At 40.3% G+C, this 19,977-nt stretch overlaps 1 protein-coding gene across 1 annotated transcript; it reads left to right on the top strand.

Annotated features, from left to right (window-relative positions):
* Positions 1–87: 87 nt before the first annotated feature.
* Positions 88–19,531, top strand: LOC130165394 (N-chimaerin). The gene is made up of 15 exons (XM_056370630.1): positions 88–140; positions 472–569; positions 2,703–2,741; positions 2,872–2,927; positions 6,440–6,471; positions 6,586–6,699; positions 8,070–8,196; positions 8,771–8,932; positions 12,860–12,937; positions 13,711–13,795; positions 14,350–14,523; positions 15,392–15,469; positions 15,738–15,875; positions 16,130–16,235; positions 16,408–19,531. The coding sequence occupies exons 2-15, from the start codon at positions 551–553 to the stop codon at positions 16,577–16,579; spliced, it is 1,380 nt and encodes a 459-aa protein (XP_056226605.1). The 5' UTR covers positions 88–140; positions 472–550; the 3' UTR covers positions 16,580–19,531.
* Positions 19,532–19,977: the final 446 nt, after the last annotated feature.

The following is a 19,977-nucleotide window of genomic DNA, read 5'->3' as shown; positions in this document are numbered from 1 at the left end:
TTTAAATCGGGAATGACCGACGACGTCTGTTGTTGGAAGTGGAAAGAGCAAGGTCCGTTGCCATAGCTACCCTGGAGAGAGGGCGAGACTGCTCACGTGACCCAGCAAGATGGCGACCACAATGCAGAATGGATGTGAATGTGAGTACTACGTATTATTAGCTTACCGTTAGATTAATGAATCAGTGCACCGTTTCACACTATTATAAAGCCGTCGTCGTTGCACTTTCATTGTGTTATAGTGCAAATGTTTTCCTTTTAATATCAAGTCGGTTCCTTTTTATCTTCGGTTTTGCCTGGCAACTAAAGTAACACTGAGCGAGCCCGCTAACGTTAGCTCTCTCATAATCTGAGCAGGATCATGTATTGTTGTTTATCGTTACTCAGCTGTTTTCACCCCAGCCTGGTTAGCTCACCACAGCCAGTGGTTGATTAGTTAAACTTATTCATTTTTTTTGGTGTTCACTTTCAGGATTTAAACTAAGCGGGTCCCTTTTACTGGAAATTTGGATCTGCTGGTTAATTGTTCATCATCATATCAGAGAGTCAAGATGGCCTTAAATGTCTTTGGTAAGCAGCATCACACCTTAGATAATGTCCACTGTGGTTTAATATGACTGTGTTAATGGTGTGTTTGTGTGTTTTTTATTTGTCCACAGACCAATGTTATATACCAATTATTATATTCATGTCTCTCTTATATATGTCATATAAATTGGGATAGGGGAGTAGAAATCCTGTGTAATCAAGTGGTCATGTAGCTTAAGTAGAAGTCCATTTATTCAAATACTATGCCTAAGTGCATTTTTGAGTATGTCCATTTTATTTAACTTCATACTACTGCTCCACCTTATGGCAGAGGCAAATGTTGTCTGCTTCCTACTCCACCATATTCAGGATCAGTTTATAAAATTTGATGCATTTTTATATATTAAATGTTCCCAGAGTAGTGCTTACACAGCAATACTTGAGTAATATGTAAAATGAGTACTACTTTTTGGATAAAAAATTTGTTGGTACACATGCTTCAACAGGTCTTCCCTGTATTTCCTGTTGAATTATTCTAAAGTAGGGCATCGTATTTAATGGTTTTATCGTAGAACTTCAATCTGCAAAGAAACTATGGACAGAATAAGTGACAAGTCCTATACTTCCCTCAAAAATGTTGTGTGGTGAACGTTCAAATAGAAATGCTCAAGTGTAGCACCAATGTATCACAACTGTGCAGGCTTTACTTCAGTGCTGTTGCAGACACTGAGTGACAGCAGTTGATATGTTATGTCTGCTTTCTTATTAGTGTGTCTATCAGTGAGGCTGTGAGTGAGTGTTGCCTTGAGAAGGAGGGTGAGACACTTAACCGGGGAGGATTTGAAGTTATTTTGAAGACAGGATACCGGGACGACGAGTGTTGAACAGATAAGGCTTGTGGAGTGAGCACAAAGTACACCAAGACAGGAAACAGGCTGTTAGTTTTATGCGTGTGGTCTGCGGAGAAGGTGGAAGACAGCGTATATCTGAATTTGCAAGATGCTGGCAAAATGACAGCAGAGTCTTACATTCATTTATAATAATCTTATATTAATTTGAGTTGGTCTGTCAGTGTAGAAATGGCTGCGGACATTTATAGTTAAATTGCAGTTATGATTGTAATTTTATGTAGTTTGGAAGGAGGCATTAGGCAACTTGTAGCAGATAAAGAATGGAAGCACAGTATTGGTATTTTACATATAAGAAGAAGCAAAACACACACAAAAGGGCTTTTATTTGCTATCATGTTAGTATATGCGGTGTTAAACCCAATTAATACTTTTTAAATTATAAAGTTGTGTATTAAATGTTGCAAATGCAGCCATAAATGCATACAGCACAGAATGTGAATGGGCACCTGAAAGGATTTCGCAGTGCCAGATATGAGTGGAAATTTGGAAATGTTCAGTAGCTACTGCAGAGTTCAGCCAAACCCCAAATTAGCGCCTGGGGCTAAAATGCTTCTGTTTGAGTTGCATTTAGTCAAATATTAATGTCGGTGTTGTTTATGGTCTACTACAGCTGAATAATCAACAAGGAAACTCTGCTATAATGTTGATTTCTTTCTATAATTGATTTAAAAGGAGTAGGCCTGAGGGTACAGCAGCAAAAGAAAAATACACATTGCACAGAGAGATCACTTATGAGCCATCCTGTCTGCAACACAATATTAATGAATCTATGCTATGACTTCATATCTCTTCCTGTCAGTGTAAACACCTTTTTTTTTTCTTTTTTTTTTTTCTTTTTTTACACATTCAGCTGTTTAGCTTGTTTATTTGGCAATAATTGCAAAATGGCCTTCAGCGGTTTCAGTGTTTTGCCTTGAGAATCGTGTGATCGCTCCAAACTGTTCACCTATTAAACCAGTATTTGAGCATGATAGATTGAATGTAAAATCTCTATCTCCGTTTGCACATTAAGCTCCCCATGAATTCTCGAATACTCACCATCTATTACTAAATGAATTTAATATCAAAAAGAAGATGAATTGAGTCAGTCCTGAACCGGTCTTATCTGGTTTATGTTTCATATCAAAAATGAGACACAGAACAGTCAGATAAAAGCAGCACAGAGCACTATCATATTTTCTCCACTTGGGGGCACTGTAGCAAAGGAAACAAAGTTTGAGTAATATTGCAACTGTTTAATCCATTGTACTTTTTCTGTTTTCAGATCATGATGAATACAGGCCACCGGTGTGGAAGTCTTATTGTAAGTATCAATGGAACATTGTGTTATTATCCTGATTATAACCTTTTTAAACTTTAACATTTACCATTATTTGCTTCATGGAGGTAACATACTTTTTGCTGATGAATCATTGTGTTTTTTTCTGCCTCAGTGTACCAGCTCCAGCAGGAGGCACCTCACCCACGCAGAGTCACCTGCACCTGTGAGGTAAGAACACACTTCCTTCTAATCGTTATGTCCGTGTTTTTCTTGAGAAAATGTCTGAAATTATAAAAAAAAGGTTGGATAAGGAAACCCTATTTATCATAGAGTACAAATTTCCATGCATCACTGAGCAGTAAGACATAGTGGTAGCTAGTATTCAATGTTAAAAACTAAATGAACCCAAACGACTTCTCCAAAAACCTCACATGTCCCAGAAAATTGGAGCATAAAATTGTGCAAAGACTAAGGAGCTGACATACAGTAGATAATAGTTGATAGTTTATGAATACAAAAAAATTGGATGGGCTGTCACATGCTACAGCAAAAATACCTTGTGTTGTTTTGGGTTAACACATAAAAATGTAGGTTGAATGACAAGCAGAAGATTTGAGCACAGGTGTCATTACAGCTGTTGTAAGCGTACTTGCTCAAACAGATGTGTCATTTGAATTAAACCCTAAGCCCAAACCCTCACTAAAGCATATTGTGTATTTCATAAAAACACATACAATTTCTGATCTTGGCAGGCCAATGTGATAATAACCAACTGAAACAATACTGGTGTGGATCAAGCTTCAAGCGAGCTGAACATTGTTGGTGTATGCGTGTGATTATATGCGTTAATGCTTGTTTCTGCCTCCTCAGAGAGTGTATTTGCTGACTCGGCTTGTAGCAGGGCTGATTGTTTTTGCTGTACTTCAACAAATCCATTGTCTTCAGGGAAAGCATCTGTTAAACCGTCTATAGCCGTGATCTGAAAATGCTAAACACAGCACACAATGTTATGTTGGTAAAAGTAGGTCTACTGTTATTAAAAGCAATTAAACGTCACTTTGGGTGAAAACTTGTTTTAGTTCAAGTGTTGGGCTTTAATTCTAATCAAAGCAACATGAATATAACAATCTGAACGTCTTCATGTAAATGTTGGAGTAGGTTTAGTTAGCAGCGGCTGTGTCCTAGCCTCGGGCAGTCACAGTCTAACACTGTCACTTTACAGTACTCTGGACTGTCTGCTTTATACACTTAAAAGCAACTGAGAATAGTAAAAAGCTAATAAAGCGAGATACACAGATGTACTGGGGAGGCAAAAATATATATTTACGATATATATGATTATATCGTAAATATCAAGACTGGATTACTAACCTGGTAAAGCAAGCAAGTAGTCAAGTGTACAAACAGAAAACCTTGGACAAGATCATATTATTCCATCATAACTGTAAGGCTGCGACCGCTGATTAATTCCATTATCGATACATCTGACACTTTTTTTTTTTTAATAATCAATTGATTGTTCAACATAGGAAATGTAAGAAAATGCTTTCAATTCATTCAACCACCAGATGTGCTTATGTATATGGTTTGGGGCAAACCAATGGGGATTAGGGGGGGGGGTAGTGTGTCTGGTGTTTGTGTGTGTTAATCTGTAAAAGACAGTCCTCTTAGGATGGATATTAGGATGTGTAAGTGTGTGTGTGTGTGTGTGCGTGTATAGATGTTAAATGAACAGCTGTTGGTTTTGATGCCCCTGGCCTGGTCAGGTAGTCGGTGCTGACCCAGTTAAAAGCAGCAGACTGGCGGACAGACGGGGTGGAGGACACCCACCCCTCCTGCTACCACCAGCCCCATGTTGTCAGCTGGGAGTTCAGCCATATGTGATTTAATGATGCACCAGTAAGCACTTATCCATGGCTGGTACTTTTTAATTTATGGTATGTCAGTGACATGGTGGCATAAATGAGTACAGAGACTAGACTGTCCTTAAGCCCGAAGAAGAAGAGGTACATTTTTAAAAATTAAAACAGTGCACTAATTAAATTAAATTGAATATATTTTGGTTTGGCTTGTTCAGACAAAATGAGCGATAACATGGTCTCACAATGGTCTCTGGAAAATTGCAACAGACATTTTTATCTGAAATGTTTCATCGAAAAGAATCTCAAAAGATGAATAGTTAATTGGCTTGGTAGTGAAACTAAAATCTGTGTCCATTGTTCCAGCCTCAGGGCGTATAAAAGTTCAGGATGTGCGCCCTTTGTCAGGGTGTGGAATAAGTTCCTTCCAGTTTCTAGACAGCTGTTGCTCAAAATTACTTGAGATTATTTGTCAATCTGTCCATAAGCCTGAGTAATAATAGCTTGCTTGTGTTTTGTTGTGAGCTGACACTTTCCTCCCATAATGACTTGCTGAGTGTCTTTGAGTGATCCACCACAGACATGAACTCTTTGAACATGCAAAATTTTGACTGTTGACTGCTAGAATGAGTTGTCAGCTACACATTTAACACGGGATGTCCAAGAATTAGCCTAAATTGATACACCAACATTGAGAATAAACTCTTGCTTCCAGGTTGTGCCATGCCCACCATTTCACCGTGTACCAATTTATTTCATCATTGCAATCAAAATACACTGTATATTCAGTGCGTGGCTGAAAATGTGTTCAAACAGTTCTTCCCCCTCAAGCTCAGCACTCCGTAATGTGCAGTCAAGGATGTGTGTTGAGCATTAGTAATGGGTGTTAGGCCTCAGAGGAATTCTGGTCGGTGTCCAGAGGTGCACATGCACGGCTGATAACATGGGGGTAGCGTACGTCCTCTCCAACTTGAACCACCCTGACCACATTTGATTACATTCATTGTGCTGAAATTTGTCCAATGCATATCATGACAAATCTGTGAAAAGTGGACTGCTCCTATACAGTACCACACACACACACACACACACACACACACACACACACACACACACACACACACACACACACACACACACACACACACACACACACCATCCAAATTAATATTCACCGCTGTCTGTTGGGTCTTTGTTGATTTATTGGCTCGACAGCAGTTTTGTTGAGGGCAACACAATGTTCAGCTTTTTTATCTGACTCGTGCAATATCCTCTGCGCCCACACACTCACGAACACAGACGCACGCCGGGTGCCAAGCGAGGTTTACATTCAAGTCCAGAAAATGTGCCAAAGTCTGTGAAAATATTTAGCAAGAGCTCACAGTTTGTATCATCTTAGAGCCATTGGCATTTCACACACTATATTGTTGTTTTTGTGCGTGTGTGTGTGTGTTGTGTGTGTGTGTGTGTGTGTGTGTGTGGGGGGGGGGGTTATGAATGGCCTGCTATTGTACTGTGTGATATGATATTGTATGTTATTGTATCAATGTGTTGACAGAATTGAATTGTGTTTGGACCCAGTGTGTTTATTTGATGTGGAGTTGATGGATATTTTTGTATTGTGATATTTAAGTCAATAAACTAACCGACTACCTAGGTACGGTTTTCCTCATAGCTCATACCAGCATAACAATGAACCTTCACACCTAGCCTAAGGGTGGTTGTAAGCATATAAGCTTGTATATAAATCTAAAATTTACCTTTTGTTATATGATTCAAAAGGAACATTTACAGTCTTCTGAGAGTGAGGAACATTTTATGGTACTAAAACCATTTAAAATAATTGGTTTTTCACTCTATGTATTTTTCTTTTCCCTGCAGGTGGACAATCGACCTAAATACTATGGGAGAGAGTAAGTTGGATTTCTCTGTATTTGTCATTTACATCAGGCATGTTGCCAGTTGTCAGTGCATTTCAGGGATTGAGGAAAGTTTGAATCCAAATATATTTGTCTTCTTTCGTCCAGGTACCATGGGATGATCTCCAGAGAAGAGGCCGACCAGTTACTGAGTCAGGCCGAAGGCAGCTACCTCATCAGAGAGAGTCAGAGACAGCCGGGCACATACACACTGGCTCTGAGGTATGTCTGTGTTTGGCTAATTTAGGGAGACTCAGACAATCAAGAACAAATGTGAGCTCACTGGTGCCACTGGATCGGTATAGGCTTAAGTTCTGGAGCTAGGGATTTTAATACATTTATTAGAGAAGGAACCATCACAAGTAGGAAAATAGGCACCTCCCAACTAGAGTCTGGAATATCAGGTCTAGCAAATCTGCCAGAGACTGGAGAAATATCGATATTTTAATTTTATCAACTGCCAATTTATAGTAAAATCTGCTAAGGAAATTGCATTTTGAGATATTTTGCTTTGCCCTTACTTGGAGAAGACTTCATGTGAACTGACCTCCAACACCTTTGCCCGTGCCCACACGTATTCATGTGTCAAGGCAAGAAAGAGAGAAGCTGTGGTGCTTTGTGAACGTTGAGCATGTCTGATCGTGTGTGTACAGGCCCCAGGTGTTGTGAGGTGTGAGGGTTCAGCCCCCCCCCCCACAGTGAATGCAGCAGTCAAGCTTTAAGCTGCTCAGAGGTGCTCATCTCTTAGCTCACATGGCTCCACACACCACCTTCCTGAGAGCCTTTCCTCGTGAGGAGACGGGGAAGTGCGAGAAAGTGACAGCCTGCGGTTTCCTTTAGCTCCATACTGTATCTCCTAAATGTGACTACCAAATATCGTTAATGCGGGTAGTGATTTTGTGTCTTTGTCAGAGGCACTTCAGTTGTGTGGAGGATTGTTGTTTACATGCCCAAAGGAGTCTTTCTGTATCCTTAATGCCACTCTGTTCACTTGGCCTAGTTACCTTGTGAGCAAATAACTTTATTTTACATCAGCAGTCAGTTTTACTCAAATGTGAGCCATCGTTTTCTCAGAGTAGGTGTCACACTTTTAAATGGGCGCATGGCATAATTTGAATTTAGTTTTGGGTCAGTTTGCTCTATTCATAGTCATGTCATTCTTCCACCTGCACAAGTTTCTCTCTCTTTCGCTGTTTCTCCCATCCCTGTGGTTATAATTACATTCCATAAATAAACCCTCATAAACTAGGGTCCCAGTCTGGGTTGGCAGAAAAGGAAAGGTTGGATTTTGGGTTAATGATTTAATGGTGCTGTTTTATCTCGCAGTGGTTTCATTGTGGTCCACTGAGGAGCAGATAATGTATTGGCCCAGTTACGGGTCCTTCTGTCAGAGAGTCTATGCCACTTTATTTTACTCTGTATTATTGTAGTAAAAGGTTGCAGCATTTTTTTTGGGTGTGATTGTAAATTGTGATTCTAGTTTACAATTAAAAGAGACTCTCCTAGACAATGTAGCGGGTAACCAGCCACTGGCAGGTTATTGCCTATTTGGCCTCTTACTCTACAAAATCTCTTCTTCCATCAATTCCCAGGTTTGGTAACCAGACGAGAAACTTCCGTCTCTACCATGACGGGAAGCACTTTGTTGGGGAGAAGAGGTTCGAGTCCATCCACGACCTGGTCACAGACGGCCTCATCACGCTGTACATTGAGACAAAGGTACGTGTCATGTTCCACATTTAAAGCGATACTTTTTGTCATTCTCTTCATAAAAGTAGTAGATAAGGTCTGAGAATGGTACAGCAGAGATTGGCCCATTGATCAGGGCTGAATAGTTGTAATCCCTGAATGTAAAGTCGATGATTACGGATAATTGCTTTCCATAATGGCAGCAAAAAACTTTGAGCATTCAGCTCTTGTTTGTCAGGCAAAAAAAGAGTCAGCTCGGCACATAATACCCCTTGATCACTACTTCTTTACTTAATTACATGAGTCCCCAGATTCCTTCAAAACCCCTGAAGAAAGAAGGTAATTTTGCATTTTTCTTTTTTTTTTCAGCACATGGTTCCCATTAAGTGTTTATTTGTTATTCAGACAATCGGACAGCACCAAGAGGAACAAAGCAGTGCTGGAAAATGAAGAATATTATTGCAAGTTTTAGTTCTGGTCCAGTCACGTCACGTGCATACTGTCAGGGGAGACGGAAACATTCCAGTAGTCACTGATGACTTAAATCAGTGACTATAAAAACTATGTCGATGGTCATGTTTACAGTTACCCTCTCATCCGTCAGGCAGCGGAGTACATCGCTAAGATGACCATAAACCCTATCTATGAGCACGTGGGCTACACCACCCTGAACCAGGAGCCCACCCTGAAGAAACACCTGCCACACAGCCCCGAGGCCCCCGATGGACCTGCTCCGGCCAAAGATGAACGCAACGCAGAGGAGAGGGTAAAGTTTAACAAAATACTTTGGAAAATTGTCGTGTGGGGCCAAAATATAGAAGCTGGTGCATTTTCTTTCTCCCCGAGTCCCAGACAGTTCACATATTCAATTATATGTCACCTTTTACAAAGAATCTTGACCTATAGAATAATACGAAGTAGCTTTTAGAGGCTGCTTAATAAACATTCAGCAGAAATTATACAGAATAACAATCAATATCTTTGAAACTCATCACTCTCTGCAAGAATAATGGAATCTGCATAGGAACTCTGTCCAAAAGCATCCACCAATTATCATAACTTTTTGGCAAACTGACCTAAATGCTTAAGGGTTTTGGAGGGGAGTTGGTTTGAATAAGAAATGGAGCCGTGTTGACACATAGTATTGGCTAAAGACCAAAGAATATTCCTGTTAGGAAACCGCAGTCTGAAATTAGCCCTATAAGACAAATTAAATCATTCATCAAGTCTCTTAGCACACTGTGTGTACTGTTAATTTTCCTGCCTTTAGTATAAGCTTTCAAATCAGTGAGTAATCATTTATATCTCCAAATTGAGAGTGCAGAAACTGACAGTGGAAAATGTGTATGAACATTGAGATGATTTATAGGATGAACTGATGTTGGAGATGAGCCTGAGTCTAGAAGATGTAAGAACAAAATGTTATGGAAGTGGATTTATGCTGCAGGCAGTATGCAAAATAGCTCAATCTCTTAAAATCACTGGACCTTACCTGCATAAATTAAGGTTACATAAATCATAATGCAGCAATCGTTAGCACATAAACCTTCGATACGTTTCCAGAATGTGGCAAAAAGTATGCAACAATAATATATGAGTGTATGTTATCGAAAAATTAGGGTTTGTAAAGAATTGATTTTTAAGAAACCCTGCAGACAGTTAGAATAAGGGTAAAGGTGAAGGAGAGTTTGTGTATGTAAAGTACGAGAATGGAAGGATGAGAGTAGAGGAACATGGTTAAAGGAGGAGAAGAAGGAGGAGGAGGAGGAGGATGGTTGCAGAGGAGAGATGGCCTCCAGCCAAGGGCTCTGCAGTAAAGTTACATAACAGTAGTTTGCCTGCAGAAACCTTCTATCTCCACCAAAATCTATCTACTAAGAATTCAAGAATGGAGTTTGAGATTGGCTCGTTAGTTTCCATTAAGCTGTGAGGTAATTAGAGTTAGTTTTTTTTTTTGTGTGTGTTGGGGTTTTATTTCTTGACTTTTTCTGTAGATGAAAACAAAAGTGGCAATATTTGGCGATGTGAGGTTTCTGTATGATGCAGGAGCAAACTCAGATGCTAATCACTTGGGAAACATTTAATGTAAATTTCAGTCCTGCAGCTGGGTGTTTGTGCAGGTAGGTGCATGAAAATACGAGGCAGGAGATGCAGCTCCATTCAGGCAACTGCTGCAGAACCCTCAGACTCATGTGTATATACACACACACACACACACACACCAGTGTGATACAGTCCACACCAACAGGCTCATAACGAAGTAGGTATAGTCTGTGCAATGCGTTTATCTGCTACACCAGTGCCGAGCCTCCTGAGGCCTTGTATGACCTGCAGTGCATGACCACCTACACAGCACCTCATACATCACTGTCCGTGTGTGTGTGTGTATGGAATGGGGGGTGGTCCTGTGTACGTGTGTGCTTTCATAATTGGGTGGATTTGCAGACAAAGCAGTACAGCTGTGACATTGAGACCAGAGGTGGCTCTCTGTAGGGAAGTCAGACATTGAGAAATACATATATCATATGTTCATACAGCTAATCACAGTTTATTGTGGGTTACGGCCCCCGTGGGGGTCATAAAGACGTGGTTCTGGTGATGACTTTTTAAAAATTAATTTTTAGGGCGTTAATATGAGATTGAATTCACTGGACGGCGACGAGAAAGATGGCGGTGACAGGAGATTTTAGTAATTAGGTTTTAAATCACATTTGATCTGACGGATAATACAGAAAAAATAATATAAAATCTCCCAAAAAAAAAAATTATATGAAGAGATATAAGGGCCACAGATGATATCTCCATCAGTACATGACCTTGCTAAACATAATTACCTTTTTTTTTTTCCTCTTTCCTTTTCTGTTATTTTTTTGTCTTTATTTCGAGGTCTGTCTGTAATCGAGGTGCTCTTTTGTTAGGCCCTCGACCCCGCCATTCCCATGCAACGAAAACAGTCATTAAATAACCATGACCAGTCATAAATATTCACTTTGCTGTGTATATGAGCTGAGGATTAGTGAATTTGGATATGTGGTCGTTTGTTCCACAGGCTTTTTTGCGGCTAAAAATTCACTTTTTCTGGTGTTGTGATATCTCCTTAAGATGTCATAAAGCAATATTCGCATGACTGTATGTCAGTGTAAAAGGTCACATAGCAGAAAGCCTGTGAATCTCTCCCGCAGTAACGGGATTTAATGCATCCCCACTGCTTGTTTGCTCAGCCCAAAAATGTCAAAGAACGCAAGACAACACATCTTCCCACCAGAGGCGGCACTTAACCAGAAACCTCTAAAGTGAAAATTTAGCCTTGAACTGTTTTTATATAATGTTACTTGTATGATCTAGAGTAATGGACGAGCAGGGCCTTTGATTTTAAGAGCCATGCAAGGACGTGGGATTGTGTTGTAGTGAAGTCGAAACAACACACAAAGCAGATGACAGCAGTTGCTGTTGCTTGTTTACAGTGGAAGAGGAGAAGATTTAGAGAAATTTGAAAACGTCGTAAGAAAAATGGACAGATGTTGCGGGTAGAATGACAAAAGAATGGAGGGAAACAAAGAGGGACAAAAAGTGTGAACGAATAAATAAAATAACAGCTTGATTCTCAGCTCATTCTTTCTCTCCCTCTCTTTCTCTTTCTCTCCTGGGACAATTGAGGTGGCAGAATTGGTGGCGAACAACAAGAATCCCTGCATTCTGATTGGCTCCTTCTCTTCTCAATGTGACCTGTTAAATTCATCCATTACAGCTCCGTAGCTCAGCCTCCCCCCTCCTCTTCTTTCTTTCTCCGCCTCTATCCCTCCCTCCTCCACTGGTTCTGCCTGGTGAGTGTGTGTGGAGGGAAAGCGGATTAACGCACACACACAGCCATGTGGGCTGAAGCGCTCACCTACACGAGACCGAGAGACAGGAATGCTCGTTCTGCCGCATCAGTCGGGTCTGAAGGATTTTGCAAACACCTTCCAAGAAGCGAAGATTTATTGAATTATATTTATTGAACTTTTTGTGCTTTTAATCTTCAGACAGATTTATTGCTAGGCTTTCTGGCTTTTGTTTTTTTGTTATGAACTGGAATTGCACCATGCAGCCCCATCAGTATGCAGAGCTAATCTGATTGGCTGATCATTGTGGTGCTAAGACCGCAGGATTGGTCCTGTGTTGGCTTCTTGGTTTGGGATGTTGTTGTCAGATGGAGCTTTGACGTGATTTGTGAGCTCAGTTGTTTTTCCATATTTACTTCTTCCTGTTTTTATTAATCATTCTGGGTATTTTTTGTCATTTTTAATTATTTAAGTGTATTTCCTTTTTTTTTCTTTTCATTTTCATGCTGGTTGGCTTACTGTAGTTATTAGTGGGATTCAGATTTTGGTCTCAGAGCCAGTATTTGATGTAAACCTCCACCAAAACTGCAGGTCCCACAATGCCGAGTCGAGAGTCGCACATCATTAAACGAGGTAAAAAGCAATCACGCAGGCGAGCTGAGAAGGAAACAAGTCAGAAGGGGTCTTTGTTTACGGCTGCTCTCGGTTTAAATGTCAGCGCTGGTTCAATTCCCTCCCTGCCAGTCTCTGGCAGCACATCGGACCCCAGCACCGGATCGGGAACCCATCTCAACCGGGCACCAGCCCCCTCTAAACCCACCTCCCCTGCCTCCACCTTCTGGCAACCAATCAGATCTTTTGCCCTTTCGCAGCTCACGTCGCTGGTGCGGCGGGCCACCCTGAGGGAGAGCGACTTGGCACCCAAGTACGAGAAGGTCCACAACTTCAAGGTGAGGCACTCCTTCGCTTCCCCGGTCCTCCAGTGTGTGTGTGTGTGTCTGTGTGTCTGTGTGTGTCTGTGTGCGTCTGTGTTGAAAAATGGCAGAGTTGCTGATTCAGCACATGGGGTCTTATTCAAATTTACCTCAGTGTTAACACACACACACACACACACACACACACACACACACACACACACACACACACACACACACACACACACACACACACTCAAACACACACACAGATGGAGAAACACACATTTATGCATTTACATATTCCCAGATTTTCATATTACAAGCAGCCATTAGTAAAGAGCACAAAGGTCAGAGCCACAGTGTACTGAGCTCAAGGGAAATGTGGATGAACACACAGACACACACACGCTCACACATACATACAAAGGGCACAGTGATGTGATGGACGTCATTAGCATTTCATTATATAGAACCAATTTGTGCAATAAATGGGCAGATTAAAACTCTGTTCTCACTATATTTTTCTAAGTGTCCTTTCAGCACTTCTATTGTGTCTCCATCGTTCTTTTGTCAGTGCCTGTTATTGCTGGTATTCAGGTTTAACTGTGGCCAGTCTGGGTTATATGAATATTTTTCTCACTGTGTTCTTAGTGTATATTTTGGCACATTTTAACTCATGTTTTTCTGTTTATTATTTTTTTCTGGCCATATCTGTTCGCTGTAATATTTGTTGTGAATTTTAGGGTAAAAAAAGGCCTTTTTAATATCAAATTTCCAATTTTCTCTATATCTGTCTCTTTTACCAGGTTCATACATTCAGGGGACCCCACTGGTGTGAGTACTGTGCCAATTTCATGTGGGGTCTCATCGCTCAGGGAGTCAAGTGTGCAGGTAAAACACAAACACAAACAAATCCTCTTTTTCGCTCACACATCAGTGTATGACGCGCTCTGTCAGTAATCTCTGATTTATCCCACACAAATATCCCACAAAAGGTTGGATTTCTGCTCCTTTTCTCCTCCTCCACTGTGTTCGACATGTTGCACCTCCTCTCTCTTAGACCGTGACTCAAAAGTGGGACAGCAGGCTAAAGTTAGTCACTTTTGCTGTTGACTCATCTGCAGTGTATCACGGATTTTAAATGTTAAAAGATTCAATTTGGTGCCAAAGAACAGACTGGCAGTGGGATTTTTACTGTGTGTGGGTGATGAACTGTGCCTCTGTACTGCTTGCGATTAAATGGAACTTTTACCATTGAATCTAGTTACTATTCTTTAAGTATTGGACAAAAAATACAGAGCAGCGTAAAGAGCCGAAAGCAGCATAAAGGAAAACAGGCATGCATTTATGTAAATACAACTACAGGAGATGCCTAAAAGAGTGACATTTAGGTTGTGAGTGGACATAAAGTGATGTAAAACCGCCTCTGTCTTTCTCTCTGCCAGACTGTGGGTTGAATGTCCATAAGCAGTGCTCCAAAGTGGTGCCAAACGACTGCCAGCCGGACCTGCGGCACGTCAAGAAGGTGTACAGCTGCGACCTGACCACGCTGGTCAAAGCCCACAACACCAAGAGGCCCATGGTGGTTGATATGTGCATACAGGAAATTGAGGCTAGAGGTGAGAGAGACAGCAAGTGTGTATATAAATGTGTGCGTGTGTATGAGTCAGTGATTATATAATGTTGACAAAAAAAGCTTTTAAGTATTGTTTGCTGCAACACCTACGAGGCTGGCATACGTATGCAAGATGTGCGTGCGTGTGCGTGCGTGCGTGCCAGCCCACCCTCTCAATGGTTTGATGCACACACGCAGAATAAATGAATGTGTGTGTGTATATATATATATATATATATAGACTGAGAGAGCTGCAATTCCTCCCCCATGCGACCTGAGTGGTCACAGGGGAGCTGCTGCAGACAGGATTTTATTGACAACGATTTCACGACCTGAGTGAAACTAATATGTGAAATCAATAAAGACACCTGACTTGAAGCGATTGAACTTGACTGGAACAGGGGAGACGCTGAATGCGCACACACACACACACCCCCCCTCCCCCTTCTGTCTCTCTTGTTGTTTTTTTGTCTTCTAATCAATCTTCACTGTCTTCTGTCTCTATTTCTGTATCACCTTCAGTTTAATTTACTGAAGCTGTTCCATTGGCACAAACAGCTAACTACTCATTTCATCACTGATTGATCTGCAGATATTTTTTTCATTGTTTGATCTAAACATTCAATAAAATAGTAAAAAAAAAAAAAAAAAAAAAAAGTAATGTTTTCCTTAAAATCAAACCAACAGTCCAAAGATGTTCCATTTATTTATTTACTGCACATTTGAGAAGCTGGAACCAGAGAATTTTGGCACATAAACAATGTCTTAAATGATTAGTTGATTATCCAGAACTGTAGCCAATAAATAAAACCTAAAGAAATGTTTAAGCACACTACAATTAAAATTCTATAACTGTCCTTGTCTGCCTCCAGGTCTTCAGTCAGAGGGTTTGTACAGAATATCAGGCTTCAGTGAGCTAATTGAAGATGTCAAACTGGCTTTTGACAGAGGTGAGTGTCTCCCCCTGTTGTTTTTTTGATCAGTTGAACACATCCGTTGCACAAACATTGCAGCGGTTAGCAGCTGGTTATCACTTCACTCATCTTCTTTGAGGTGAATCCGTACGAGAATAAGAGGCGGTATCTTTTACTATCAATAAAATATCAATACAATCCTCCAGAGAGATTCTATGAAGACAGATCTCTTTTCATCTTGCACCCTAATCCTGAGGTTTCCTTCTGACGGAAAGCAACTGATTGTTCTTGTTTTCCGCTGCAGATGGAGAAAAGGCTGATATTTCCTCAAGTGCTTACGAGGACATCAATATCATCACCGGAGCCCTCAAACTCTACTTCAGAGAGCTGCCTATCCCCCTCATAACATATGATGCCTACCCACGCTTCATAGAAACCGCAAGTAGGTCTCCATGCCTTGTGTTCCTCATTACATAAGATGCAGGAATGAATAGAGGAACAGTTCAGCACTGAGCATATGTTATAAATCAGTAAAAAAACATGCGGGAAATGTGTTTTGTCACTTTTTTTGTCGCAATTATATGATAATTGATCCAATATCTAATCAGTGTTATATTGTGTGTGTGTGTGTGTGTGTGTGTGTGTGTGTGTGTGTGTGTGTGTGTGTGTGTGTGTGTGTGTGTGTGTGTGATGCAGAGATTACAGACCCAGAAAAACGGCTGGAGTCTCTCCACGAGGCCTTGAAGCTGCTGCCGCCAGCTCACTGCGAGACACTGCGATACCTCATGGCTCACCTCAAGAGGTCTGACTACACAAGCTGTGATTTCACTTTCACACCGACATTTCATCGCGTAGATATGAACGATATTGTTATTCAGCTTAATTACGAGGGTTTGATTCCTTGATCTTGATGTTTTGGAGCTGTTGTGGTCGTACTCTCCGTCACACATACTTTCCCCCTGCTCTCCGTCCAGGGTGACCGAGTATGAGAAGGAGAACCTCATGTCCAGCGAGAACCTAGGCATCGTCTTTGGCCCAACATTGATGAGGGCCCCCGAGCTGGACGCCATGACGGCGCTCAACGACATCCGATACCAGAGACTTGTTGTGGAAACGCTCATTACCAACGAAGACGTGTTGTTCTGAGAGGAAGGAAAGGAAATCATTCTTCTAAGGAGGAGAAATTGAGAAGATCCATTTGTCCTCTTATGAAAAGATGGAAGAAAAAGTGACCTGTTGACTTTTGATAAGAAAATGAAGGAGAAACCTGCAAGACACACGAGACTGGCGTCTTGCTAGACAAAAAAGACACTACCTGTTTTCTGTGTGGATAAAAGGAGCAATGAAGGAAGTGGCTATTTGCAAAGAAGAAATGAAAAAAAAACAACTCAAAAGAGGAGACTCAAAACATATAATGGCTTTGAGGGAAGGAGTAGATGGATGGACGTAGTGTTTCCCCACATTTTTGATGTAAAACACAAGCAAAATTTTAGCCAAACGAACTTGAAGCTTCCAAAATTTGTAATGTTAAAACTGTACAAAACTAATTACTGGAACACTGAAGACTGGGAAGAACAATTTTCCAGCGTCACTCGATAGAAATAAATAATTATCTTTCTTACGAACACTACTTTGTTTATGTAGGGGAAACACTGCGATCCATCTTTATGTTAATATCCTCTCTTTCTTAAATGAATGCCTTGACATTTTTTTACTTTTAATTTTCCTCAGCATACTTATTTTAAGTTGGAGGTTAATGAAAATCAGCTACCTTAAGAACCTTGGGTTAGCATTGTTAGCGTTTATTACAGAAAGCAAATGATTCTGCCTGCCAACAAGCTAATGAGGAAGTGTCGCCAATGGTTTCTATGGAAGACTCAAGAATGCTGCTTCCTGATCAATGTAATGACCAATGTTTTCCTCAAATCCTGGCCGTAAGAAATGTTTTTCTTTACTTTCCAAGGTGTCAAGGTGTCCATTTAGTCCTCCTCAAGAGAAGAAGAAGAAGAAGCACTGACGTCATAACAGTAGACAGCTGGATGAATGAATGAAAGAATGAATGGAAAAAGTGAATCACTCACCCATAATGCGCACTCATTCCTCTCAATGGAACTTAAGTGACTCGGACCTATTGTGTTTTCATTCCTTATTTTTTAGAAACTTTTTCTTTCCTTTACAGCTCCCTCTTCTGCTCCATCGACTGATGTGTAATTATACAGTGATGCTACACTAACAACATAGTTTTTTTTTAGTCGCTAATATAGAAAATCAATGTCAACTTACCCTTTTTAGTGTCGTATTGTAAGCTTTTGTTGAAGAAATGTTTTCCAGTTTTGTGGCTGTGTAATTACACCCAGTGATGGAGCTGTAAATTAAATGATAACATTTTTTTTCTCTATCTCTGAACCAATCCTGTGTTCTCTCTCTCTTCTCCACCTGCCTGCTTTGCTTCTGAAGGTGAAAATTAAAATTCAATGTCATGCAGACCTCTTGAAATTTAGCCTCTTCTAGGAATTAAATTGTCATATTTCTCCAAAATGTTACTACTCGTTGCCTGTGGCGTGAACACATAAACATACGGCACAAAATTGTGCCAACAACAGTTTAACGAGAGAAATCCAGCATAGACAACATGGCCAGACATTACACACAGTATTTACCAGTATTAGTCTGGCAGCTTGTTTTCATTTCAGATCTCATTTAGACAGCTTTAGTTATCGAACATTACACCAGAGGCAGACAGTGAAGAGAGGGACGCATCGTAAGTGACTTGAAACATGAATATGTGAAACAGTGCTTTATGTTGTTTTTGCTTTGGTTAGTTGTTTTTATGAAGCAGTATTGTAATTAAGCAGTGTTATGAAACTGATTTAGCGCTCAAAATACTAACTGAAATTCTTGATCGCTTGCCCGGATGCAATTCAACAGATGGAGACATGCTTTATTGGCCTGTGAGGGATAATTCATAGACTCAAAGTGGGGATGCACCAGTACCAACAGTGGTGGTTTTCAACACCAGATTATTTGAAAGTTTAATGTCATGTCCCATCCCTAAAATTAAAGCAAAGAAGTTCATTAAAACAGAAACTCACAATGTTAATTACTCACAATTAAAGTGGTGCTGGTGCTTCCCTTCCTCAGTGTGCTAGTTGACAGTGAGGGCATATTGTAACTCCACTGACATGTTTCATATCCAGCTGCAACCATTTAATATAACTGTGAAAAATAATAATGCTTACACATGTGTAAAGAAGGCCAGTTGGAGTTCTAGTTTTAGTTAATACATTTTTGACTTGTTTTCCTCGTTTAACTCTCCCGTCTGCAGACTGTGTGATATTACCTAAATACAAGACATCTGTAAGCAGATGCCATACAGATGTGTGAAGATCAGGTACCGGCTAAACATTGCACACTGAAGGTTTGCTGTAATGTTTTGACCGTGCTCTGATGTGGGTACAAACTGTGGGATGATAATGGTAATCAAATGTCATATGAAGGAGTGTATTTGCCATGTTTTGTTTTTTTTCCTTTTATTGAATCTAGTGCCATTTGAAAGGTTGGAAGTATAGAATGGATGCCTTCTGCATGGACCCCCACCTCAACTAACACACTTAACACCGTCTTCATTCATTTCTACCCCCATTTCTGTCGGGGGTCACTGATTAACTATTCCTAATGTGTTTCATTTGCAAAGCAGCGACAACCCACCAGGCTTCAAGACCCATTTCGCAAAGCAAAGGCAGAGTAACAGTTGTGCAAAATCAAGCACACCCATGCTGGGTTGGGTGTGACATCAGCATTTTAACAAATCTTGATTATGTTTTGATTATCGCCTGCTCTTTGTTTTTTACTGTTGTGCTGACTTTGTTTTTCATTCCTTCAGGGTGAAATGTAGCCCTGCTGATTAAACCATGTACTAACTCATCTGACTAATCCGATTACAACTAATGAGCCTTCAGTGATCTGTGACACTTGCGTTTTTTTTGTTTTTTTTTCTTGGCATCATGAAATATCTTTTTTTTTATTGTCATATCTGTAAAGTATTTTCTATATGGTTTATGCATGGTGAAATTAAATTATTAAATATGGCTTTCAGTTCGCAAATGTCTGACTTCATTCAATCTCGAAAGATTTCTTGCTTTATACACTGTATACGCTCCCATTAGAATATGCTTGAAAACCAGCTCTTTATTTAATTGATGCATAAGTGGTGCTGTAATATTGCAGAAGTCCTTTAAATCTTTTTTATTGCCATATGACACTCTAAAATTAGGCAACATCTACTTGTGACCAACTGTCATGTTGCACGTAATAGCAGTTTAACCAAAGAGTAAAACCACCCAAGAAGCAAAGATTAGAGAAAAGGGGGAAAAGCTAAAGGTTGACTCCTCATAATTTGGACCTACATAATGTGATTAATTACACATTTGTTAGGAATTTGTAACACTTTATATTTTGCTTCTTTGTTTTTAAACATTGTGTTTTAATTGCTTCCTATCTAAGTAATCAATGCATTCGTTGTACTATAAGGTTTCAACATACGA

Source organism: Seriola aureovittata, chromosome 24 (genome assembly GCF_021018895.1).
Source record: "Seriola aureovittata isolate HTS-2021-v1 ecotype China chromosome 24, ASM2101889v1, whole genome shotgun sequence".
In the NCBI taxonomy this organism is placed as follows: Eukaryota; Metazoa; Chordata; class Actinopteri; order Carangiformes; family Carangidae; genus Seriola; species Seriola aureovittata.
Note: the sequence above shows the minus strand (reverse complement) of the source record. Positions and strands in the feature narration are given on the sequence as shown.

Bases quoted from the DNA above. Each gene is read 5' to 3' on its own strand.
- LOC130165394 (XM_056370630.1), top strand. The intron at 8,197-8,770 runs GTACGTGTCATG...CTCATCCGTCAG, and splicing joins CGCTGTACATTGAGACAAAG to GCAGCGGAGTACATCGCTAA. The intron at 12,938-13,710 runs GTGAGGCACTCC...CTCTTTTACCAG, and splicing joins AGAAGGTCCACAACTTCAAG to GTTCATACATTCAGGGGACC.